Genomic DNA, 26,633 nt, shown 5'->3' on the forward strand with positions numbered 1-26,633 from the left:
TGCTGGAGCTAGGTGTGACTGGCCGGGACTGCAGGGGAATCCTGGTGGGCGGGACAGGGTGGGGCGGGGAGAGATGGGAAGGGCTGAGTGATTATTGCACTTCAGAGGATCCTTCCCCACCTAGTTCCCTCCCTTATTTTCATTCTTCTGCATTTTAAGATAAAGCAGTAAACTCCTCAGTAAGCTTCATTTTTGATGAAGAAGGCATTTGAGGTTGCCCAGCTCTTGGGACAGGCTTTACAGAGTGGCCCTTAAGTAAGGGATGCTGGGTCTTGTCAAATGGAGTGATGGCTGGTGGGGTGCACATTGGATCTTGATTAGGGAGAGAGCTCTGGGTAGGCAGACATCACCTCTCCTGCTAGCAGCCCCCCCCCCCCCTTTCCCCCTACGAACTAATCCCCTGCCTCCCTAATCCCCTGCCTCCCATTCTGCAGGGTTTTAATTAACTGTGTTTAAACTTCCCCGGGAAGCAGGCTACCGCCTGCATGTTTATTCTGTTACCTGCCGGATTTTCTGTTCCAGCCTAGCCAAGGACAAGTAACATTCAGGGAAGGAGTCCTTTTTCCCATGGGTGGTTAGAACCTCCCTGAAAACTGTCTTGCTCCCTCTTGGGAAGGTGCAGAGCCAAACCAGAAAGCAACCAGGGTGTGGGCTCTGCCCACAGGACACCAGCCCTCCTTTGTGGAGGAGCTCCTGGATTTAATGTTATGCAAATAACATCAGATAATGTACTTTTTCTGTTAAGGTGCCTGGAGGTGAAATAAAATGTCCTAAACTATTGGAGCAGAAGAATTAAAATATTTTATGCAAAGAGCATTTTTAGTGAGTGCCTACTATGAGCTCGCTTATATTTTTCATTTCATTCTTGTTTAAATCAGCCTTTTCCAGTTTAACAACGACTGGAGTTGATTAACCCCAGGGCTCCCTACCTACCCCACAGAGATTCTGATTCTTTAAAACTGGGGTGGGGTTCCAATTTGCATTTTTAGCTAGCACCTTGGGGTTCTAATGCAGGTGGCCCCTTTGAGAGAGAGGTTTTAAGTGGTGCCCTAGGAGAGGAGATTTAAGGTCACAGCAGAGCCCCAGGCACACTTTTGTTTTTTGCATTAGCATTTTTAACCCCAATTGTCAATACACCTGTTTATCAAAGGATGCCCTGATTTCAGCAGCCCTTGATAAAAATGATGCTTTAACATACTATTTGGTGTTTCACTTCAAGCTATAACATTATTGTCCCCTCCTCTGAGCCACTTTTGAAAAGAGGGTCAAGGGGTCCATTACTTCATATCCCCAAAGTTCTCCAGTCTTACTGACATCGGGATGAAAATCCAATTTCAGCAGGTTAACGAAGTGCTTTGGCCTGTGTTGGAGTGAAATGCCCCACAGTTGCTGCCCGCGGAACTGCGGAACTGCTACGGACAAAAGCAGCTGGAACTAGGTTAGCCCCTCTGGGACGGGGCGCCAGGGCCGGAGTCCCGGTGTCCGCGCAGCTGTCCGGGGCGAGGCTGCATCTGTTGCCAGGTCTTCAGCTGCTGCTCTTGCTGCCAGTTGGCACCTCCTCTGTCTAAATAGAGCCACATGGGAGCCACCTGGAGGCCTTCCAGGTACCTGTCTGACAGGCACGGGGCCCGCGGGGCCTGGCAGGCACTTAGGCTGCGAGGAGGCCGCAGGAGCATCTCAGGGTGGCTTGTCAGGGAGAGTAAGGGCCATCACACCATGCCCAGTCGGGGAGACCATGTAGCAGCCCCGAGGAAGCCCGGGCCTCCCCCCTCCCTGCCCCCCCTTGGGGGGGGTGCTGCACATTCAGCTTTCATTTTGGGTTAAGAAATAATCATTCTTTTAGAGCTGCACTGCTCTTCCTTGGGAAATTGATCTGTTAATATTATACTATATCCCAATTTTTAAAAATTCCATGTTTCGTTGAAAGACTAAGTCAGTAAGTAAAGCTCTTTCTCTTTCTTCCCTCCTCTGTCTAGTTGTTTCATCCAGACTCTTTACAGTGGCGAAGGCCACCTTGAATTCATCCACTGCCGCCCACCCCCAGGAGAGGAGTCTTAGACGAATGCAGGGAGGAATGTGCCAAACAGGACACATCTTCCTCAAGTGTCCCTTTCATTTGAAGATTGTATTAAAGCAGCCACCGCTATGTCATGGAGGGGGTACGGTGATTTTTAAGACAAGGCTGAAACAGTGAGCTTGTGGATGTGTCCCCCAGACCCGCCCCCAGGGCTGCCATTTATTGCCCACGGTGAATTCCACTGCTTGGGTGGAGACTCGGGAGATAGTGGCCCATACCCTGCTCCTGATACAGAACGAGACCTACAAAGACCTTGCGAAAAACCTAGGATTCCCTAGGGGCACAGAGGATGGAAGAATGCAGCTGCTGGCTGCTCTGCTCACAGCTAGTTTTCCGTCCCCATGTCCTTCACCTGGCTGAGCAGCTCCTGCTACTACTCCAGGGGTGGCTCCCTCCCTCCCTCCCTCCTTCATTTCATCATTCCTTTCTCTTTAAGTCTTGCCTACAAAGCAGTTAGCTCTTTTATAAACCGATACTTGTGCCTCTGGCACACTCTAGCAGTGTTGTAGGCACTTGTTTAGGGATAGACATACAGACCTTGAAGCAGTGGGCACTAGGTAACTTGAGCTTTACATGCCATCACAAACCAGTTGTGCACATTGTGGATTAATAATATTAACGTGCCCAGCCCCGTGAGGGAATAAAAATAAAGCCCCTTGGTGTCTTTCATGCAATTTCTGGGTCACATCGTGTACCAGCCCTCTGACCCGGGCCAAACGTCAGTTTCCACCATCTGTAAAATGGAGATGGGGCTGTGGCTCATGAGTTGTGCTTTTTAAACCTGTTGAGGCAGGGCAGCATCCAGCCCAGAGCCTGACTTACTATGTCCATCGAGTTGGCAAGTATCCACCGAGTATCTGTGCTCCGTTAAATGCAGCCCCTTCCTCATGTGGCAGAGGAATGTTTTAATAACCAGACAGATCTGACTTAGGGTCTGCCCCTTCCCCACAGCCTCTTGAGTCTCAGCTCAGGTGGCTCTCCATATGGGGCTCTGGTCTTTTCTTTTTCGTTGTGATAGGACACATTGTGAAAGGAATGTGTTGGGGTGTCCTTTATGCGCCACCTACAACTGTGTGACCTTGTGCAGGGTCGTTCCTCTCCCCTTTTGCCCCGGTTTCCTTATTTGTTGAGTAGGGATCAGGGTAGGTGGCATTCCTATATGCACACTCCGAAATGTTTGAGTTTTGACAGTTGTGCACCTCGGGGTAGGGTGCATTTCTCTCTGCCCTCTTGGTCTTACAGGGCGAGGAATCCTGCCAAGGGAGTTCCACAGGTCTGGCCCAAGTCAGCTGGTTTCCTCACTGCTATCCTGGTACTACCCCTCTGCCCCGGGGGGGCATGGGGCCCTGAGTCATCGGGGCATCGGATTGTTGGAAATGTCTCTCTGAAGACACACGGAGGTGGTTTTTGCTGGTGCTTTGCCCCCTCTTCATCATTTCATATTCCTAAGGGTTGCTTCTTTTCATGCTCCTTCTGGGAAATGAGGCTCAGGAATACACTACACTGCATCCGTGAACAGGAGTATGAGGTTACTTTCCCTTTGCCGGGCATTTAAACAATGCTGTGTGTTCTTCATTTTTACCCTTTGGCCACCAGTTCTGGCAGCTGGCTGAAGCCTGGGCCAGTAGCCAGGCTGCGGTGGAGCCAGTGGAGGAGCAGCTGGGACCCAAGGTGGCAGGAAGACCCAGGAAGCCAAGCAAAGCCTCCTGTGGCTGCAGCTCGCATTGGTGGATGGGTTGCTTTTCCTTCCCTGACCCTGGCCGACCTCCCTCCGGCCCCTGCCACCCGGGACCCACACCCCCCAACGCCCCCCACCTCCACCTCAGCCAGCGGGCTGGTGTCTGGGGTTGGGGGAGGGTTAAGACACTTTTAAAAATTTCAAGGATTCTCTTGTTTTAGGAAATGGGATCCTGGGGATCCTGGCCCTGGGAGGTCAGAGGGGACCTTAAGCAGAGAGCTGGGGGGATGGGCACAGTGACTGCAATTTAAAGTTAAAAGCTGTGCTTTGGGAAATGGGCCTCAGTTTGGACGGATAAGGTCAGAAGGGAGCAAGCAGATCTTTTCTTGTGGGGCTGAGGGAAGGTAGAGCTGAGTCCTCTGGTTGGCTTTGGACTATAAACCTGGCATTGGGATCCCCTACTAGGACGGATTTGTAAACATCCTGGCTAGAGAAAGGAGCCTGGATCGCGGGCCCTGGAGGACCGAGTTCTGATCCTTATTCCTATATTAGCCACGCTTGTTTACCTGGATAAACAAGCCTCCTTCCACTCCGCTCTTTTTGTCTCATGGAAGGGGCAGAGTTGAGCGCATTAACTGGATTCTTTACCTTTTTCTATAAATTTATTTATATTTTTGGCTGCATTGGCTCTTCGTTGCTGCGCACGGGCTTTCTCTAGTTGCAGCGAGCGGGGGCTACTCTTCATTGCGGTGCGCAGGCTTCTCATTGCGGTGGCTTCTCGTGTTGCGGAGCATGGGCTCTAGTAGTTGTGGCACGAGGGCTCAGTAGTTGTGGCTCGCAGGCTCAGTAGTTGTGGTGCACGGGCTTAGTTGCTCCGCTGCATATATGATCTTCCCAGATCAGGGCTCGAGTCCGTGCCCCCTGTGTTGGCAGGCCGATTCTTAATTAACCACTGCGCCACCAGGGGAATCCTACCTTTTTCTTTTTAATAGTCGGGGACTTCTGAGAATCTGACACCCATGCACCCTCACAATTGTGGATGCAAATTGAGGGCTCCTCCCCTGTAATGTGTAAGATTTTGTGGCTCAGGGACTTCCCTGGTGGTCCAGTGGTTAAGACTCTGTGCTGCCAATGCAGGGGGTGAGGGTTCGATCCCTAGTCGGGGAACTAAGATCCCACATGCCACGCGGCCAGAAACAAAACAAAACAAACCAAAAAAAAAAAAAAAAAAGATTTTGTGGCTCAAAGCATTCTTGGGGGATGTCTTGAGTGCCTTTCAATCGAGATAGTCATCTGTTACCATGAAATTTTAAAAGTGGAACAGAACCCCACCCAGCCTGGACAGTGTCAGGATTGAGCCCCTGAGGCCCTTGGTGAGGAAGCCTTCCAGTCTCTGGGTTCTTTGGGGGATGAGGTAGGTAAAGGGAGCAGAAGGGTGTTGAGGCCAGACTGAGCTTGTTTACAGTGCCAGCCCTGTGGCCAGTCTGGGGTTTGTTTGAACAGGAGAATGTGGTGATCAGAGCGGGAAAATGTGCATCATTAATTAGAAATATGAATTTTTGCATGTGATGCTCTAAAAGCAAAAAAGCATTAGGGAGGGTGAAAAAAGCTAAGAGGAAAATTGTCTCCCAGAGGATTTTTGTAAGGCATTTCCCTCCCCACTCCTTGTGTTTGACCTATTTATGTACTTTCAGAGTGTTGATGTCATAGCATTTCAAAGGGATATTGTATGTCTGGACTGCTAACTTCTTTTAAGTAGGCCTGAAATATCCCCGTCTCCATTAATGACAGCATGGTTCTCTCCAGTAATGGAAATTGTCATAGAGTGTCTAGTCATCCAGATGACTGGGGTTATTCTCCCCCGATTCTGGACCCCCTTTGGCAACAGCTGGAATGTAATCAGCCAATAAAAATAACCCGAAGGAAAACTGGCTTGTGTCGACTAATGTTCTTTGGATTCTAGAAACTATTTTAGGATGAACTGCTGAGTCTGGGTTGGGGAGGAAACCTTGCTCACCAGAGGTTTTTTTTTTTTTTTTTTTTTTTTTTAATCTTTTGACCTATTTATTAGTGAGGCTTTTGTAGGGGAGCCATTCCCTGCCCCATCCGCCTGTTTCTCTTGTGGGATTAATCATTTCCTTTTGACCTTGTGCTCTGCCCCTAACATGTTGCATTGATCAAATCCCGAAATCTCAAGTCATTTCTCCACCCCCACCAGCAACCCCATTCACATTAGAAAACCTGAGGGGGAGAGAGGGGGAGGGGTTTGAGTAGAAAAAGTTACTTGTCAAAATACACAAGATGAGAAAAACATTATTAGTTTTTTAAAACAACCTTCTCCACCTTCCTGTTGTTTTAGGACTTTCATGAACAGGCCATTAAAAAAGCTCCCTTTCCCGAAATGTGACTGGAAACGTCCCTAATTCAACTACTGCATTTTAAAACCTGTTTGACAGTGTTAATTCAGGGGAATTGGAAAAAGTGTGTTCTCTTTTTGATAGGCCTTGGTTTTAATTCCATCCCCACCCCCGCTCCTACTTTAAAAAAAATTCCCAAATCCTGAAATTTAAATTTCAGCCTACAGTGAGCAAAGAAAGTGAATTCAGTTGATAGGTGAACGCAGTCGGTACTAAGTTGAATGCAAACAATTAGCAGAAGAGCTGAGTCCATAAATAAGAAGCGTGTGCAGAGTTGACTTTGTAGGCCTTCCTCCTCAACTGAATTCACTCGGCCAGCAGAGAGTTGTTTGAATTCTCTTAGTCGCTCTTACCTACACCTTTTCTTCTGACTGGTAATGATGTTAGAGCTGGCAGCTTTGAGAGGGATGGGGCGATTCGGGTTTAAAAGTAATTACCTCCTGTGGGACAATCCTAGAAATTCCCTTTTTGGAGCTTAACGATTTCAGGGTGGCAAGTACTGAAGTTGCAAAAGAGAATGAAAGGAAACCTCGTTTCACCATCCAGGCATAAACAACTGTCTCTTGGGGGGGAGGTGGGGAAGGAATTTTCTGTCAACTTCCCTCTTGCAGGGCGGGAGGGAGATTGTGACGCGGAGGGAGTCGCTAGGAACAAAGGCTCCGTATTGGACCAGCCGCCATCTTGGACCCAGCTATTTTATGATTGGCCGTAAGCCTTGGACCAAATTGATCACAGATCCCCTTGGGGGCCGGGTAGCCTTTTGGATTGTGGGGCCTGAGTGAAATTAGGGGCAGTGTTGTGGCCTGAACTGGAGCCCTGGGGCACATCCTGGAGAAGGACGTTGAGCCGTGCTCCTTCCCTCGGACCACAGGGCTGTGAGGGCTGGGAGATAGATAAATAGGTTCTTCCAGCACTGCCGCCTGTTCACTAGGTTATGCGTGGCGGGGGGGGGGGGGTGTTGTGTAGCAATTTGATGAGTGGTTGGGATAAACCCTCTGTAGAGGGTAAGGGGCTCCATTACCCAGAGGCGAGCGGTTAGGAGCAGAGGCCAAAGCAAGACAAAAACCTGCCCAGAGAGGTTTCATCATCCTGAGTTCATTTTAGGGTGCCTGGGGAATATGCTCTTAAAGTAAGACGTGTTCAACTTGAGTTTATTCTTGACCCATAGGCAGTGTGGAGCCATCGAGGGTTTTGTTGAGTTGGGGATTCATGAAAAAAAAAAAATTGAGTCGGAGGATTGATGTTAGCAGTGGTTGTTGGCACGCAGGTTGCCTGTGCCACAGTATTTTAAACCCTGGATGGGTGGTGGGAGATTACAGAGGTGAGTTTTCCAAGGCTGTGGGGGAGGGAGTGTTGTCGCCGTTAATAGAGGCGGCAAACCCCTGTGGTTTCTACATTGACTCGGGAGCCAGGCTCTGCCACTTTCTACTTGTGTCCTTGGGCAAGTCACTATCTACGCCTCAGTTTCTTCATCTGTAAAATGGATACTAATAATACTCGCTAACCAATAAGGCTGTGATGAGGCTTAAACAAGTTTATGTGTGTACAGCATCTGGTCTAGGGACTGACCCCAGTAAGCACTTCGAGACGTGTTTGCCATTATTAAATTCCTTCTGGCTCTGACGGTGCTTGGGTAAATGAACCTCAGGGGAGGAGCCCTATGCTTCATTCGAGCCCCCTAATAGATGCCCTATGTGGAAACAAAAAAATATAGTAAACTAAGTGGCTGGTCATCCTAACCCATAGTTAGCAGTTTGGTTTATATCATTCTTTCTCTGCCATGCCGTGTGGCTTGTGGGATTTTAGTTCCCTGACCAGGGATTGAACCCGGGCCCACGGCGGTGACAGTACCGAGTCTTCACCACTGGACCACTAGGGAATTCCCTGGTTTATATCATTCTTGATTTCATGGCTTAAAAGAAAGTGGGCACCCCTCCATTCCCCTATGAAGATCATACTGTGCATACAATTTGTATTCTGTTTTTCACTTCACATTATATCATGTTAATATCTGATATTGGTTATTTTAGTGTAAACAGTAATTAAACATGTAGCTTATCTCAGCAAATATTTTAGGAATGTGAGGGAATAGCAAAAAGTATTTACAATTTCATTAGGTTCTAAATAACTACATTGGGACTTCCCTGGTGGCACAGTGTAGTTAAGCGTCCACCTGCCAATGCAGGGGACACAGGTTCAAGCCCTGGTCCGGGAAGATCTCACATGCCGCTGAGCAACTAAGCCTGTGTGCCACAGCTAGTGACCCTGCATGCCACAGGCTACGGAAGCCTGCGTGCCTAGAGCCAGTGCTCTGCAACAAGAGAAGCCACCGCAATGCGAAGCCTGTGCACTGCATCAAAGAGTAGCCCCCGCTCACGGCAACTAGAGAAAGCCCACGTGCAACAACGAGATCCAACGCAGCCAAAAATAAATAAATTAATTAAAAATAAATAACTACATCAACACACTGCAGTTGGGCGTGGGGTGAAAAATACTACACAATAGTATCCTATGGCATCTAAGCACATTCAGGTACTCCTGAATTCTTGAACCTATTTTCTACCTTTGCTCGAATAGTAGCACACTGCTCCTTCCTTATTTTCTCCTCGGTAGTGTATTTTGGAGTTCATTCCATGGATCATATTCTTTTTCATGGTTGCCCCAGTAATCAGTCTATATAACAGTTGTTTAACTAGTCTCCTATTGGTGGACATTTAGCTTGCTTCCAATCACAAACATGGTGCTATAAATCATCTTTTTTTTTCAAGGAAGTGCCGAATTCCTAGCTGGATGGCTTGAATATAAAGCTTGTAAAGGTTCTTATTGCTGGAGGGGTGATAAGTATGCCCTCTCTTTTTCCTGAGAAGAAATGGAGATTAAGGCTTTTCCTGAGATCCATAGTGGGCTGGGGTTGAGAAATAGGATTATAGATCTAGACCCACAGGAGTGTCAGATCTGGAGTTTGGTTTTGTCAGAAGTGTGTGGGAGACAGTGGCTTAGGGATGACCCCTGGAAAGACATCGTTTTGGAAGCTTACTGGGGATTTACACTCTTCTTCCCCCCACTTTAATGGTTTTCTACCACGTTCTGGGTAGTTATTTCTGGAGAACGAACTGTTCATAGACCTGGTCTCGGACATGGAAAGATGCTTATGCGTGGGCTTAGTAGGCTGTTGTGGCTCTGAGAGGTTGTGACCAGCTCTTGGGGTTTTAAGAATCTGCATTTTCCTCAGGCTCTCCCTCTGTGGTTGCTGCCTGATCAGGGTCTGCGGTGGAACCCACGAATTGAATTTTGATGGAATTAGCTGTGGGCAGAGCTGGGAAAGAACCTTGACTATCTTATTCTAACCCTAGGCCTTACTCGAGAAGGGAAGAAGGCGTTATTTTCAGTGAAAAATTGTTCTATCTTTTCTCATGGATAAGATTGAAATGGTGTTTTGATTATTGATTGTTTCTCATGACTCCGCAGTGTGCCTTTTGGCCTTGTTATTGAAGGTGGAAAGTCAGCTGGTCTGAAAGGTCTGCGGGGGCTGGCTCCCCTGGCTGGTGGTCCGCTAGGGCTGGCAGCCTGGGGTGCCTGGGTTCTCTCTGTGGCCTGGGTTTCTCAGGGCACGGCTGCTGGGCTCTGAGAGTGAGTGCTCCAACCAAGCACATCAAGGCTTATAGCGTGACCACCACGCCTTTGACTGGGCAAGGGAAGTTGCAAGACCAGCCCCAATTCAAGCAGAGGGGAAGTAGATTTTATATTTTGATGAGAGGTATAGCAAAATATGTGCAATCATCTGCAGTTGCACACGAGTGGCTTTTCCTGGAAAAGTTCATAAATTCACCCAGATACTACCTGCTAGTGATGGGAGCTGGATTTCCCTATCATAACCTAGATTTCTGTTCACATTTTAGACCTGCACACCTTGGAACAAATCTCCCACCGTCTCCTTCCCCTTCCACTTTCCTTGTTGTTTGCTTTGTTTTTGTTTTGAAGTGGGGTGTTTTTCATCAGCAGTTAGTGAGATGGCTAAACAAGGTCAAACAGGTGGCCAGAACATCTCAGTTTATCCGGGGACCTGCTGCAGAAGTGCTGGCCGTCACCCCTTTTCTGTGTGTTCTGGTGGATATAGTGCCAACCCCTCACCTAAGTAGAGTTACTCGATTGTTCACTGAGCATCCATGTGCCAGACATGTAGGGACTGGGAAGGAAGTGTTGAACAAGACAGAATTCGCAGCGTTTGCAGTGCGTAAATTCCAGTGAGGAGACAGACCATGAACCAGTGAATAGATACTTTCAGGTAGTGAGAAGTGCTACAAAGAAAATTCAGCAGGGGAAGCCAGTGGTCAGGGGAAGTGTCTTCCTGAGGAAGTGATACTGAGACTTGAATGAACTGGGGAAGGGAACCTTATATGGATGGGCGGCGGGGTGGTGGTGGTGGGCACAGTTCTCAGGCAGAGGGAACAGCAGGTGGAGTCCAGGATAGGTGGCGTCCAGGATGACCCATCCAAACAGTGGCACGATGGGAGCCACTGGAGGGCTTCAAGGAGGGGGTGCTGTCTCTGACTTTAAAAGGTGGAGAAGAGACTGTAGGGCAGCAACGGTGGAATCTCAGGCAGAGTGAGAAGGTGTCTTGCGTTTCCCTGCCAGAGTCTTCCTTGTCTGGACCTTTTATCCCACCCATTCCTGTTTGCACTTTTAGACTAAACTCGGGCTTCCCTTCCTCCAGGAAATGTGCTGAGATTTACATCGAAGCTCCAGTGTTAGCTTTCTTCCCTCAGCCCTGAACTTGTTGGCCTTACTCATCATCCTTCCTGGTGGACTGTCACCTCTTAGAGGGGAAGGGCCTGGTGCCCGGAGCGGGTGCAGTAAGGAAATGTGCCTGCCTCGGGGATTCATGTTGAACATATGACATCTGTTGGGAGGGCCTGAAAGGCTGATCTGACTGATGAGAGTGGAGGAGCAGGCAGGGTGGCTGCATAGGAAGTTGGAGGCATGTGCAAGTCAGAGGTGGTCTTCCAGTATGCCTTTTCCAAGCGTATTTATGGAATCTCTCAACATTCCATTCAGTGGGCAAAGAAAGTCACAGCTCTGGTGAACAACGGCCCCAAAGGCCATTGGAGTGGCTTTACAGCCCTTATCAGTCCTGCCTTGCAAACATATCCAGCCCTGCAAACAGGTTCCTGGAGTTGATTTAACTTGCCTGGCCACTTACCAAGCTGGAGCCCTCACAGGCAGGCCGCCACCCTGCTCTTTGCTGCTGGAACTGCCGGTCAGCATTTGCATTTCACGCACTTCTCTTATGAATTCTTCACCACCGCCCACGAGATGGAGTGTATTCTCCCCATTTTATGGGTGGAAACAGCTCAGTGAGCCCACTTAACCAAAAGAGCTGGAGAAGGAAGGACCACATCAATATGTGAACCCAGGTTTTTTGACTTAACAAAAAAGGTGACCCCAGGCTGTGCCCTGGCCTCCTTCCATGTTGTCCCCGTGAGGCCACCTACCCCCAACTCCCTCACCCCCCCGCCCCACCCCCCGCCCTTGAGCTCCCAGCTAACTTTCCCCTCCAGTCTACTCCAGATTCTTCCCTGCACTTGGACCAAGAACAGTGTGCTTCTCTGCTAGAGGTGTTCCTTTTGTTTGGACTTGTAAATCTTCCATCCCATCCTTTAAAAAAAAAAAAAAAATCCCGTTATCCCATTCTTTCTAAGAAGCCATTTCTAACTTGTCTGCCCCACCCCCAGGCCATGCAACCACAGTAAGTCCTATGAAGGGATTTGGTACTTCTCTGGGTGGCAGTTTTTCCTATCTGCCCTCATGTATTTTGGTTAGTTCCCCATTTGTCTTACTGATCCTGTCCAGTGGGTTTCCAAACTGGGTCATTTTTGAGAGTGAAGGAGGGTGTTGTTAATAATTATGCTTAGACAACACAAACAGACTGGACTTCCCCAAACTGACCACCCAAGACTTGTAGGAGATTGGAAACTTGAGTTGTTTTTTAAACCTCCCAAGGCTCTTAGCTGAAAGCCTTGAGTCCAGTGTAAATGGTTTAAAAAAAAATCAGCAAATGTTGCAATGTATCTTTACTAGGACAGCTTTCCCTCTATGTTGGTTTTTTTGTTGTTGAAGTGTGGTTGATGTACAGTTTTATGCTGATTTCTGCTGTGTAGCAAAGTGACTGGGTTATACACATATATACATTCTTTTTTTACATTCTTTTCCATTATGGTTTATTCTCTATGTTTTATCAATAGATCTACAAGTGCCTAAGGAAAACAAGTTTCTGAAAATAAAGGAAAATGTTGTTCAAAAAATCTGCAAACACCGCATACTTGTTAGGGACATCATGGCCTCAGAGACTACAACCTGTATTAAAGCTGTCTCTAAAATAGATGAAGTTAACATCCAGGAGGCAAAGGTTGGGAGAGCCAGGAGGGCCCCACGGCTGACCCAGAAGTGGACAGGCCAGCCGGAGACTCCCAGTGGGCCTCTTGTTTGGGGAAGGCCCTTGGAGTTCGAGGTGCAGTGGGTTCCTGTGTAGAGGGGCTGAGGAAGAGCCACCTGGGGCCAGAACTTCAAAATACAGCAATTTGAGGATCCATCACAGACAAACGTCTGCATCTCCCTGGCCTTGCATCTCACCATTCCTGGTTAGGTGCCAGCCAAAGTTAAGGGCGACTCCCCGCTCGCTCTCCCACAGAGAGCCAAACGAAGCAGGTCAGAAGTTAAAAAACCCAAGGAGAGACCAATTTAAGGGCTGTTCCTTTATCATCCGCCTTGAACTTTAGCTTACATAACACTCCACCTGATTGTTTCCCACCTGATTGTTTCCCAGCTCAGGTGGGGATTTTCTTTCCCCACCCAGTCAGGTCTAGCCTTTGAACTGGAGTTTATCCTTGAGTATCTGCTTGGGGGGTGCTGGGGAGGTTCTGCCCCTCCCCTCCTGTGTCTCCTGGTTGCATTACCTGCTGGGTCAGGGTCAGCGGGCTGTCAAGTTCTATTGAACAGCACGCAGGTGCAGTGCAAAGAGGTGAAGCTCAGGCTTCCTTCGTTGGAATGAAGTGGGATTTCTGACGAAGCTCCATCCGTATCTGAGACCTGAATTTTTTCTCATTACCATTATTTTCTCACTACAACTTTGTTCATGCATGATGAGTGGTCCTGGGAATTCAGGCTTCTCTAAACAGGAGTTTGACTCCAGTGGTTTTACCTGTAGTGTCCCCAGATGTTGATCTTTTTTCAGATTGTATCTTATTCCTGGTTAGTTGGTATTTCCCTGCCTGAAATCGCGCTGCTGGCCTGGTGTTGGGGTTCCCTGACTCCTTGCCAAATCCTGCTGTAATTAGTGCTTTAGGACCGCAGCTATCAGGATCTGTGCACACTGGTGGGAAGAGGGGTGGGTGAACTCCAAGGGTTCAGGGCTTCATTGCTAGCCTGAGGTCTCCACTGCTCGCTGCGGTTTGGATTTTTTCCCCTTGCGATGGGGGAGGGATTAAGACCCACCCTGTAGACTGCCTGGACTACAGAACCGGCCCGGGGCTCCTATTCCTCCCCGTGTCGCCCAGCCCAGCATGGGTGACAGGTGACTCTTTAAATAAAGCTGGTCTCCCGGCCTGGCCTGGCTCTGTTTCATTTGTAGGGGTGTCCGAGGGATTAAGTTTCCTGTTGTTGGAGTTGAAGGAGGGTGTGATTTAAATTAATTGCCTAACAAAGTGCTAACTTGAAAAGGGTTTTAAAAAGAAATCCATTTCTTGATAAGACTGAGGCTTTTCCTTTCACCCTCAGCTGCTGCACTGGAGCTGTGGTTTGAGGCCCCTCTGCTCTTGGTCACAGAGGAAACTGTTGAGAAAGCCTCTGGTGATTCCTCAGGTGTCACAGGGGATAGAGGAGTGTGTCTCTCTGCTCTCTATTTGATGCTCTCCTTGATGGGAGCAGTTTTGAGGAGTGCCGCCAAAGAGCCTAGGCTTAGGGCTCCACAGACACACGGGGAGCCCTCGCCCCAGCCCCACGTCGAGGGGCGGCCCTTAATGGCATTGAGAGAATTCACAGAGTCCATCTACTGCTTTCTTGATGGGGCCCCCCTCCCCAATTTAAATCATTCCTGCCTGTGAATAAGATTCCTACAGCATTAAATATTCGGTTAACCTCCTGATTTTTTTTTTTTTTTCCCGGTACACGGGCCTCTCACTGTTGTGGCCTCTCCCGTTGAGGAGCACAGGCTCCAGAAGTGCAGGCTCAGCTCACGGGTCTAGCCGCTCCGCGGCATGTGGGATCTTCCCAGACCGGGGCATGAATCCGTGTCTCCTGCATCGGCAGGCAGACTCTCAACCACTGCGCCACCAGGGAAGCCCTAACCTCCTGATTTGGAGGCAGTGCTTGGTGTGAAGTTAGCTGGCTCTTAAAATTGTCACCGGGGGTGACAGTGTCACACGGGGCCGTCGGGAAGACCAGTGTTGGACCTGTGTTGCCCAAGGCAGCGGACAACTGAGTAACAGGCGCCCAGCTACTCCGGATTATAGAACTTGCCGAATTGGGGAGAGAAAGGAACAGTTATGTTGGGTTGTTATCCCTTATTGGAGGGATAAGATACGGCTAGTAATATTTCAAAACCTTTTTTGTTATGAATTTTCTTTTCTTACCTGAGTCTTTATTTCTGCTTCCCTTCTCGAGGTGAGTGCTTTCCTTTGCTTTACATCCACCTGTCCACATGATCTCAGCCATGCAGGCCATTGAGACCCTTTTTGCTACTTCAGGGGGGGTGGTGGTGAAAGGTTTCGGGTGCATGGCGTTGCCCACTGTTTAAGAGGTGAGAACTGAGTTACGTGGCCACCTACAGTCTGGCCATTTTTTACAGTCAGCCTCCCAGTACCACCGATTCTGGTCTAGAACACAACAGATTAAAACTGGGCCTTGCTTTTGCGACAGGAAACTGTGTATCTGTGTCAAAATCCATCTTTTCGTGCCTGATTTGAAAGTCTATAATTTACGTGGGCGGTGATCTCCGTGTTGGAACAAATCTCTTTTATTTGCTGCTGGAAGCTGCCTGGACCACTCATTAGTACATCAGAGGTCAGGTGCAAGCCTGGGCGGCAGCTGGCACACTAATGATTTCGTAGGGCTTTGTGTGACCGCTGGCCGCCTGTGGGGCTGTAAATCGGACTCGGGGTTCTAATTTTTATCAAAACCTCCAGGGAGTTAGTCCGACTTGCCTCTTGTGAGATTAAACTTAAGATAATATTTATAGTGGAGGGCAAAGGAAAAATAATACCTAATGGGAACATTGTGGGAAGAATGGTAGTGACCTATTAGAAGTAAATTATGTGGGGCCATTGGAGTAACTCATTTATGGGCTCAAAGAGTATTTATTAGGTCTTTAGCTGTGAGGAGCCCATGCTGAGGCTGGGCTCCAAGCTTCACCCCACCACCGCTAGGTGGTCGCTGGGAGGGTTTCCCCCTCACTTATTATTTTTTAGGTATAATTTACATAAATAAAAAGTATACATTTTGACAGTTCTTTTTAAATTTTTTGGTCACGCTGCACATCTTGCGGGATCTTAGTTCCCCCACCAGGGATCGAACCTGAGATCCCTGCTGCCGCCATGGAAGCGCTGAGTCTTAACCACTGGACCACCAGGGAGTTCCCCATTTTGACAATTCTATACACCTGTGTACCTACTCCTTCTACCAAGACGACATAACGACACATCCATGGCTCCAGAACATCTCCCTTGAGTTCCTTCCAGTCACACCTGTTTCCACTTGCAACTTCTTTGATTTTTCTCACCTTAGTTTTGCCTTCATAGAAATAGAATTATGCAGTATATGTTTTTTTGATTCTTATTTTTCCATCAGGCATCTGTGTGATAGCACAAAATCAGTAATTAGTTCTCATTGCTAAAAGTATTCTACTGTGTAGACATATACCTGTCTGTTTCTCTGTTGATAGGGAAGTTTGGTTTTTATTTTTGAACTGGAAGAATCCCCACCCCCCCCGTACGCGGGCCTCTCACTGTTGTGGCCTCTCCCGTTGCGGAGCACAGGCTCCAGAAGTGCAGGCTCCAGACGCGCAGGCTCAGTGGCCATGGCTCACAGGCCCAGCCGCTCCGCGGCATGTGGGATCTTCTTGGACCGGGGCATGAACCTGTGTCCCCTGCATCGGCAGGCGGACTCTCAACCACTGCGCCACCAGGGAAGCCCCCTGGAAGAATTTTTAAACACCCACATATTATTTAAGTCAACAAGTTTATTTGTGAAAAACCGTTTGGTAGGCAGTAACCCCAAACACAGTTCTGGTATGTTCCAGAGTGTCACTGAATGTCATGTGACTTGGATCTGTTGGAGGAAACCCCCCAGCACAGGGGTGTCACCTGCTCTTTTGTGTGGGCCATTGTTAAAGCCTTCCAGGAAGGAGAGAGACTGCAGGCTGTGGGCAGTCAACCCTGCTGGCCTTGGTGGTGGCGGCCAGCCATGACTGTGCCTCAAAGCTGTGTGGTTGGGCAAAGATACCAAGACTCCAGCCTGAAAACCAGAATCCGACCAGCAGGCAAATGAATAGTCCAAAGAGCGAAGGAGCTCTTGCAGGTTGGGTCCCCCCAGAGGTTTGGATGGAGAACTTGTTTATCAGCATCTGGGGAGGAAGCAGGATGGATACAGGCCCACGAGGAGGCTCTCAGTGATACCAGCGTGGCTGCCGGGGGCCTGAGTATAGCTGGGCTGGCATAGGGAGGGCACTCCGGGTACTCAAAGTGAAGGGACAGAGGCATAGCTTGTCTCTGGAGTTCCCATGTGTATTGTCCCACACTGAGTATTTTGTGACATCCTGATTATACCTTTATAAAACATGCTTCTTTGGGGGATTTTACAAAGGCTCTAAGAAGTGCTGACTGTAGCTCCACGTGGGAAGCGCTGTCTTCTGCCTGCTTTTTTTCTTACCCTCCTTGTCACCTGGACCTCTGCCCTTAGAGCTCCCTTGGAGGATTCTCCTGCCCCGAAAACCCAGCTGCACAGTTCCCGAGTATCATCAGGATCCCAGAAAAACACACACACCTCGGTTATATGTCCTTCTTCGCCTCCTAAAGGCCCTATTTGAGTCAGATTTACTGCTGCAGCCTCAGTTTGGAAAGGGAGCTATGGTAAGAAATATTTGTAAGGCTCTTTTGTCTATGACTCTGGCAACACTGGAGGCAGGCGGTGTGTGTCATTGTTCTGTGGGGCTTCAGTGCTACAGGGGAAGTGGTTTCCTTTCTAGGATGAACTCATTTTCATACTTTTTAATAATTCTGACAGTTTTCTGAGCCAAAAATGGAGGTATTTTTTTTCTCTCTCTCTCTCTCTCTTTTTTTTTTTACCAAATCTGCAAGTGAGCTCAGCCAAATTCAGTCATTTAACTGTAGAAACAGAACTTACTCCTTCAATTACCTGTGGCTTTTTATAAAAAGGCAATGGTTCTGCTTTTTGCACATGTTAATATTAGAAGCTGTGTGCCCAGGGAGGGTTCTTCCTGGAGGAGGGCCCTGAGACAGGGAATATAAAGTATAAGATATAAATACTGCTGAAATATAAAGTGGGGATCCCGTGTGCCTGGCTCTGGGGTGTTGGGACCTGGTCCCACAAGCAGGGGAGCAGGTGATAGGGAGGAACAGGAGCCTGGAGAAAGCCTCATGGGTTGAGGCACTGGAGGAGCTGGGTCTTGCTGGGTGGTACGTGGTGGTTGGTCGGTGTTGGGAAGCAGTGGTCATTGGGAGTGTGAAAATTTTCTTCTGAAAAATAGGAAAGGGATCATGATGTGGCTTTTGCAGTGGCACAAAAACCTCCGGGGAACAGCATGGGACGTTCAGTCATCATTGAACTATGCCTTCCCTTGGTACCAGCAACCACATTGAGTATAAAGTTGTTAAGAGCTGGGAGTTCCCTGGTGGTCCAGTGGTTAGGACTTGGCGCTGTCACTGCTGTGGCCCAGGGTCGATCCCTGGTCGGGGAACTAAAATCCTGCAAGCCGTGCGGTGCAGCGCAGCCAAAAACAAGAAAAGTTGTTCGAGCTGATGGCATTCCTGTTTCCAACCCTTCCTTTTCAAATTTGCCTTGTCCACAGGAGCCAAAAAATTTGGCCTAGAACTGCTCTGACCCCACTTGTACACCCCCATCCCACTCTACCACCTGGTAGTCTTAACTCCTTCTCTTGCCTGTTGAGCCCAGGAATGACTCTTGTTCAGCTAGCTGGCCTGGCAGGTCTTTTACCCTAGCCCTTGGGATTAGATGTGCCTTGACATTCAACGTTTATGGTTTTGGAAAGTTTATACTGTGAAACAGCACCACAAAGTAATGAATATTAGCAGTTCTTCAGTGAAATATATGAGAACTCACACTAAATGGTATAGATAAAAATCTGAGATCATTTTCACACCAGTTCAGGTTTTGCTGCCAAACAGCTTGTGTAAAAACTTTTGCTTTCCAGATCTGTTGAATTTGGGGATTGCAGAAGGGGGTTCTGGGCTTGTATGGGGCTACCCATGTTTGTTTCACCGGGTGTTTGAATGATACCCACTGGGACTGCCCTCTTCGTTTACACTGCCTGAGACCACCCTCACTGCCCACCTCGGGAATCATCCCAACAAGCGGCCCCACTCGCCTCTACCTTTGTGTTTTGGAAAATCTAGCAGCCAATCGCGAGCACACAAAACACAAGCCTTGCTTTCTTGCTGCTCCTCTGGGGCTTCTTTTCAGTCTCAGCCTCCACCTTCCACCTTCCAGCCACGCAGAGTGGACCTGGACTCCCAGTCCCACATTGCCTGGCTCCCTGGTGTCCCCATGCCGGCCTTTCATGTAGGTCTGATCTTGTTTGGGAACAGAAATTGGCACTTGACAACCTTTGTTCTTCACATGAATGGAGGTTGACCTGACATCAAGTTATTAAATTTGAGAAGCCTTACTGTCCACACATGCAAGTAGATTTTTTTCTTCTGATTTGTCAAATGATGTAGCAGTTGAATATATTATCAAATTGACAATTCTGGGCTTTGTAAAGAACAATATAAAAGGATATTCACTGTGGCATTGCTTGTGAGTTTTCAAAAATCAGGAAACAACACTAAAATCCTGTCATCTGCAGGCGACATACCATGCAGCCATTCATAACAGGCAGCCCAACTCAAAACATTCTCCCAGTTAATATAATTAAGTGAAAAGGTCTAGTATAATGCTCTCCTATTTGTGTCTTTAAAAAGTTCACCTATGCATAGAATATAGCATATTTTTGGATGATTATGTAAAAAAGTAGAAACAACTGAAAAATTGGGTCAGATTTTTTAAAAATTTATTTATGGCTGCGTTGGGTGTTCGTTGCTGCACGCGGTCTTTGTCTAGTTGCAGCGAGTGGGGGCTACTCTTCCGCGGGCTTCTCATTGCCGTAGCCTCTCTCGTTGCGGAAAATGGGCTCTAGGCACAGGGGCTTCAGTAGTTGCAGCACCTGGGCTCAGTAGTTGTGGCGCACGGGCTTAGTTGCTCCGAGGCATGTGGGATCTTTCTGGACCAGGGATAGAGCCTGTGTCCCCTGCATTGGCAGGCGGATTCTTGACCACTGTGCCACCAGGGAAGTCCCTGGGGCAGATTTTTAAAAAACGACTTGCACCTGTGTATCTTCTTGCATTAAAAATGCATATGTGTTCCCTAACTTGTCTTAAAAAGTTTCCGACTCCTTTCCCCCAGAAAGAAGTAACTTGTCCACAGCTGGACTCTGCTGTCTTGAGCTGGTGGTGATTGTGTAAGAAGGAGGGTCCAGATTCCTTTCTTTCACCTCTTCGCAGGCCCGCCAAGACCACAGCTCTGGCCAGAGATGTAGGAGGGCTTCTGCGAGTTTGAGAACACTGGCATTCAATGTATTTTCCCTAAATCAAGTAAAGCTTGGTTTTGGTGTTGTTGGATAGACTTAGTTGCGTGGCTGGACTTTACTCCTTGAATTTGGTTTACCATTTTTTCATAGGAGAGCCTGCCGAGTGTTACATACAGATAAGGCTTCTGGTTGTCACCAGCCCACCTCCCCTTCATGTCTGTAGTGGTGGGTGGAGACCTCCTTGTGTCTAGGCCTGAGTTTGTGGGAGGCCGCATGTCCCCAGTCATTTTAAGGGATGTCAAAGAAACCTCAAAAAGTAAGTTTATAGCAGTTAATATTTATTATCTCAGTTGGGGGATCTTGACAATGAGAGGCCCCCTCCATACTTTTCTGTTTACACTTCTCACTGATGTGGATAGTTGTATTTTAACCTGGTGCTCCAACGTGAGTGAGTGAGTGAGTGTGTGTGTGTGTGTGTGTTCCTTGTTGGATCACATGTATCAGTAATATAAAATGTAGAACATTCTTGTTCGTTAACGGAGCACTTTATTTAAGCCCTGGCTAAGGTAAACCTGCCTGCTTGGTATTTTTATTTATTTATTTATTTCCTCCAACCCCCGCCCCCCCACCCCCATTCCTCTCCTGCTGGGCTCACATTCCTAGGTCTTTGTCTCCGCTGGTATTTTAGAAATTTTGGGAGAGGAAGGCAGTGGGTGGGGCGTGTTCTGGAAGCTGGGGGCAGGGGAGAGGGTGGTCACTTGCAAGGTCAGAGGTCAGGCCTGCCCCATTCAGCTGGGCAGCCAGATTGTCGCCATGTGGGGGGGGAGGGGGGCGTGTCCACACATCTGCCCGGGAAGCCCCGAACAGGCAGCCTCAGGCCTTGGAATTCCTGCCGCCAGAGGACCGCTCCTTCCCAGAGCCACAGTTCATGGCCTCTGCCACATTTCTTTCTGGCGGTGGGCCCTCTGAACAGTCATCCAGTTTATTCTTTTAAAGTAACCTTAAGTAAGCTGGTTCAGAGAGAGTTGCACCCATGCACACCCGTGTGCACCTTTGCCTATTCACTGAGTTTCATAAGCTATAAAATTGTAAGTTTTTGACCTTAGAAATTGCCAGGTGAGTGAGATGTGGAGCTTCTAAATGGAGTGTGACATCTTCCCAAAGTTTTACTCTGATATTTCACTAGAAAGTTTCCAAAATGTGGGACTTCCCTGGTGGTCCAGTGGTTAAAACTCCATGCTTCCACTGCAAGGGGCCCAGGTTTGATCCCTGGTCGGGGAAACTAAAGTCCCACGTGCTGAATGGTGTGGCCAAAAAAAAATTTTTTACAAAATGTGATCGCATTTTCAGGTTTTAGACAGTGTGTTCTTTTTTAAAAAAAATCAACAGTTAATTAAAAGCACCACTGAGGCTCTACTTTTACCCACTTATACTGTCACCCCCAGCCCCACCCCGTGGTCCTACAGTCAGCCTGGAACTGCAGAAGCAGTGGCGCTTCCAAGATCACAGGGTGTTCTAGGCGATTAGAGCTGTGTCAATCCCACGTGAAACACTGTCAGGTGGGGTCACATCCAAGCACCCCCGTTTGCCCATTTTAGAGGTACCTGGGCTCTCAAGCCTGGACATGCGGGGGCCTGCAGCCTAAGGTTCTTCCCCACTCGCAGGAGCCCCACAGACTCCTAAAGCAGGGGGACACTAGTCAGTCCACACAGTTGTCCAAGAAAAGGTAGCTCCTGAGCAGAGGTAAAGAGAAGATTGCTTAGTTGTTTGGTAAGAACAGGGAGCCTTGTGGCAGGAGATTTTCACACTTCACATTAGCAGGAGTGATCCCTTTATTCCCGTGACAAATGGAGGGAGCAGAGGGGAGGGATGTGGTTGAGTCGTGGAAACTGGCCGGAGAATTGCTTTAGCACCATGTCGTAAAATGAGAGTGTCGGGGCATTTCCCCACATTTACCCAGTTTAGCATTTTTCGGTTAGTATCTAAGGCTGGCTTGGGAATTTTAGATTTATCAAACGAGAAAGATTAGATAGTCTCTAAATGGTGGACCTTCTTCAAAAAGTGATTAGCCTTCACAAAGGAAGGCAGATGCCTCCTGGGTTCCGTCTCCCACGGTACAGCACGGGACAAAAATCGGCACTAAAGTTACAAACCCGATCACGTTTCCCTCCTGTAAAAGAGGGTCCAGAAAACTTGCCGTATCACAACCATTTCTTCAAAGTAGGAACGTGATATCCTAAGTCTTTCCTTTTTCCATTCCTGGATCCCAGAGTTCCCAGAGAAGCAACCTAACCCCTGCTGGATCACACACCCGCTACGTGGAGCAGCCTGTTTGGCTGACAGTCATTTCCTCGTGGACACGCACTACGCCGAGACTTTGGTTGGAATAAAATAAATAATCTGGAGAATGAGAGGAGCCGCGTTCTCGCTCTGCCCCAGGCCCTTTCTGTGTGGGACTTGCAGCCTAATAGGAACTTTCTGGGTCTCTGTGCTTTGTGCTTTGGACAGGGTAACCATCTTCCGTGCGTTGGGACCAGCCCTTGTTCCCTGTGCAGCCTCCTCCCCTGGAGATTGAGTGCTTGTGTATGTGAAAGACACCCCCCCCCCCACACACACACACACATGGCCCCTTCCCTGCCTGTCGAGTGTTGGCTCGCTTTCCTTCACCCCAGGTGTACCAGAGGCAAACTGAAGCTCTGCTCTTGAAAGCAAGCCAGCAAACATTTATAGACAGCGGCCCTACGTGCTGGCTCTGGGGAGGGATGCAACGGGACTGGCCCCGTTCTGTGCCAAGGAGCTTTGGCTCCTGAGAGCTCGGCTCTCAGGCAGGTTTATCAGCAGGTGGAGGTGGTGCCAAGCCGCTCCCCCCCACCAGCACGCAGGGCCCCAGGGAGGCACAGAGCATCGTATAAACAGCGCTGTCAGCACCGGCTGCCTCCCAGGGTCAGCTCCTTGGAACAACTTGGCAGGAAGAAGAAAGACAAGAAGCTGGCTGACTTTACCATTAGCCTTTGGCCCCTGTTCCAGAAGCTTAAGCCCGCACCTTGCTTGAGTGCCTTGGGTGTGCTCGTGTCCTTGATGGGGGGACGGTGGCAGCCAGCTGCCGTGTGAGGGGGATTGATCCTGGCCCCCAGCCTGGTTTCCACCCCAGAGCGTGGGGTGGCGAGAGGAACTTGTCGATTTATCCTTTCATTCCGGCCACCAATCTCAGACCAGGGAGACAATCTTGGAACCTTTCTGGGTAATTAATCTCAGATACAGGGAAATCTCTTATGGAGGATGATTGTTTTCTTTTGTTTTAAATAGTTTTATTCGTATGACTGTATAATTATTGTCATTTACTAAGGTCAATTGATGAGCAGCACATTTTATTTTTTTAATCTATTTTTTTCGGCCACACTGAGCGGCATGCGGAATCTTAGCTCCCCAAGCAGGGATCGAACCCGTGCCCCTTGTAGTGGAAGCGCAGAGTCTTAAGCACTGGACCCCCAGGGAAGTCTTTGGAGGATCATTTTGTTTCATCTTTGCCTTTGTGGTGTCTCAGTTGTGGTTGTGAATGGAACTGGAGTAGAACGAGGGTGTGGGTTGTTTTTCTTTGGGTGGGGATGGGGGGAGCAAGTTGTCCTCACAGTCGCCTGCGGGTATCCCGCTCCCTATGCGGTGTGCTTGTTTATTGTGGGGTCCTGAGATCCAGAGCACCCCGCCACCACCCCCTTGTCATTAACACCTGGCCCTCTCTGGTCCCCAGGTGCTGCACCTGTACTGTGACACGTGCTCAGTGCCCATCTGCCGAGAGTGTACTGTGGGCCGGCACGGCGGCCACAGCTTCGTCTACCTCCAGGAGGCGCTGCAGGACTCACGGGCGCTCACCATCCAGCTGCTGGCTGATGCCCAGCAGGGCCGCCAGGCCATCCAGGTCAGTCCCTCCCCACCCTTCACCTGTTTCCCTGGTTCTTTCTTGCGTATAAAACCTTTACCACTCCCTTTCAGATGGCATGTGTAGATTATTGGGCAGACTCCAGTGTCTGGAGGCCATGGGACAACGACCCACATGAGCCCATGTGACACCCACGCAGCAGCAGTCACATGGGGGTGGGCAGTGCACGGAGACCTCACGGTATGGTGAAGATGACAGTGATGTGGCTGGAGTTACTGGCTGGTCAGGGCTTCTTCCAGATACCCTGGCTGGACCCCTTCACATCAGCTGCCTGTTTGCCATCCAGCCGCCTCCCCAAATGCAAGTGGATATTAGGGTGTTCAGTCAGGACTCTAGAAAGACTGGGTGCTCACCTTGCTACTCAGATTTGTTTATAGGTGAGAAATAAGTGAGCATGGGAAATTTTATTTAAGGTTGAATCTCAGACTCTTTCTTGGGTGATAAATAAAGGTCATGCCATGGTTATTTACTTATTTATTTTTAATTTAATTTTATTGGAAGCATTAGCTATTGCTGTGCTATGCCATGCTATTTTATTCTATTCTATTGGAAGCATTAGACGTCCTGGTAATTTAGACCCTTGTTTCTGTTGAATTCCCATCCCTTTGGGGCTAGGAAGGGCCACGTGTAACTCTGAGATATAGTGAAGTTCTCTTACATAGGCAGGTAATAGTGTGCCTTTATTTTTGAATCTTCTTGCCTGATCCAGGTGACAAGGTTTTAGGAAGACAAAAAAATCATAGGTTGTTTCCCTCATCTGATAGGATAAGCTTGAAAGTCAAGAAACTGCTAGGACTTCCCTGGTGGAATGGTTAAGAATCCACCTGCCAGTATAGGGGACACAGGTTCGATCCCTGGTCCGGGAAGATCCCACATGCTGTGGAGCAACTGAGCCCGCAAGCCACAACTACTGAGCCCACGTGCCACAACTGCTGAAGCCCGTGCTCTGCAAAAAGAGAAGCCACTGCAATGAGAAGCCTGCGCACTGCAATGAAGTATAGCCCCCACTCGCCACAACTAGAGAAAGCCTGCGCACAGCAACGAAGATCCAACACAGCCATAAATAGATAGATAGATAGAAAAATATTTTAAAAAGTAATCGAGTAGGAAACTGTTTAGAACGAGTATTTGAATACATGAATTATTTTTAACATAAGACTTTTTGGAAATGGTAAAGAATCGATCGTGTGTTCTAGGGTGGGCAGATGGTTTAGGATTTTAATAAGTTTCTCAGCAGCTATCAGCATTCCTATGTGTGATACTGAAGTGATCTTTCTGATGAGTCAAGTAATCTGATATCCAAGTCACTTTCACTCTTGATGAAAATACAACATTTTGGTCACTTATGTAATTAGAGGATTTCATAAAGGTGCACAGATTCCCCGGGGGACATCCAGAGTTTGGGTCAGGAATATAGTTGCTCTCCATGTAAGACAGCCTTGATTCATTACTTTTATTTCTTTCATCACATTTAAGATGCCATTAACTGTAAGATATGCACATTTATTTTATATACAGCTAACAAAGGGAAAAAGCCCACTGACAGTGTTAAGATGAATCATAGTTTCAAAGATATTAAATGTGATAAAAATTACATTTTAGAGTGAACTACAGTAATTCCCCCATCTGGTACCGGTATGGTGGCCTTTGAGCTTATGGGTGACACTTGCATTCTCTAGTATCTTCTATCAGGACACTTTAAATACCTGTCATCAGGGCACCACTGTTCTCCATGGCAGACATCACTAATCACTTTCTGCACCCTTCCCTGTGAAACCCAGATTTGGCCTCAGACTCCTCCTCAGTACTAAGTGGCCACCACTCAGCAGTCAAATGGCATCACTGACTTGCCTCAACTTCGAGTGTTTGATTGAATCTGTTAACATTTGAAGTTAACATTTTTTCTCAAGCCCCCATGCTTGTTAGGTGACCCACCCTCCCTTTTTCCTTCCTTTCTTTCCTTCTCTTTCTTTCTTGCAAATGTTTCTGTTTTCAGAGTTTCCCCAGCCCTTTTACCCACTGCCGTTTTCCCCCAACCCACCTGCCTCTTGGCGTCCTTCAAATGCCCTGCTTAGATAATGGAAACTAGTTAAGCAGGTCCTGGTCTGCACGTCTTGGAATGCAGTGCTTGCCGGGGTGTTGTGTAGGATTTGGAGAGGAAAGCTCCATTTGGTCTCTTCACATAGGACTTTTATGACTAGGAATGGGAATGACTCAAATTATAGCCAGAGCTTTGCTCCCCTTTGACCTATTTGGAAAATGGAAGAAGTAGTTCCTGTCATAGATGGGAGTTAACACAGGGCCTGCTAGGGACCTAGGAGGAAACAGTAGGAGCAGCCTGGCTAGGAGGGTAGGCGGCGAGCAGACACTGGCTGTGCATGCAGAGGGGATGGTCATTGCTCTCCGGCCAGTTCTTGCCCTGTAGGCATGTGTACCTGTTATTTCCATATCTTCTGATTTTAATGGAAATTCAGTTTGGTTAAGTAATAGAAGGCAGTTTGTGGCCTTTGCTTTCCATCGAGGAAGCGTTAAAGAAATGTTGTGGACATAGGCTTGGTTGCCTCAGTCAGAATTGATGTGGATACCAGCTCTGTGCTAATTAATAACCAACACATCTGAAAACAGGGTGTACCGGTTAATAACCTACCAACCTACCCTTTCACAGTCGTGCAGTGTGAGGCTGGGGCTGCAGTGTTCATTTCAAACCA

At 48.3% G+C, this 26,633-nt stretch overlaps 1 protein-coding gene across 1 annotated transcript in view; it reads left to right on the forward strand.

Annotated features, from left to right (window-relative positions):
• TRIM71 (tripartite motif containing 71) overlaps positions 1-26,633 on the forward strand; it is a 58,787-nt gene that overhangs the window by 22,928 nt on the left and 9,226 nt on the right. The window contains exon 2 of the mRNA XM_019946706.3: positions 23,737-23,904. Coding sequence (XP_019802265.2) covers positions 23,737-23,904 — 168 coding nt within the window. The remainder of the gene's footprint in view (positions 1-23,736; positions 23,905-26,633) is intronic.

The sequence above is a fragment of the Tursiops truncatus genome, chromosome 10 (assembly GCF_011762595.2).
Source record: "Tursiops truncatus isolate mTurTru1 chromosome 10, mTurTru1.mat.Y, whole genome shotgun sequence".
In the NCBI taxonomy this organism is placed as follows: Eukaryota; Metazoa; Chordata; class Mammalia; order Artiodactyla; family Delphinidae; genus Tursiops; species Tursiops truncatus.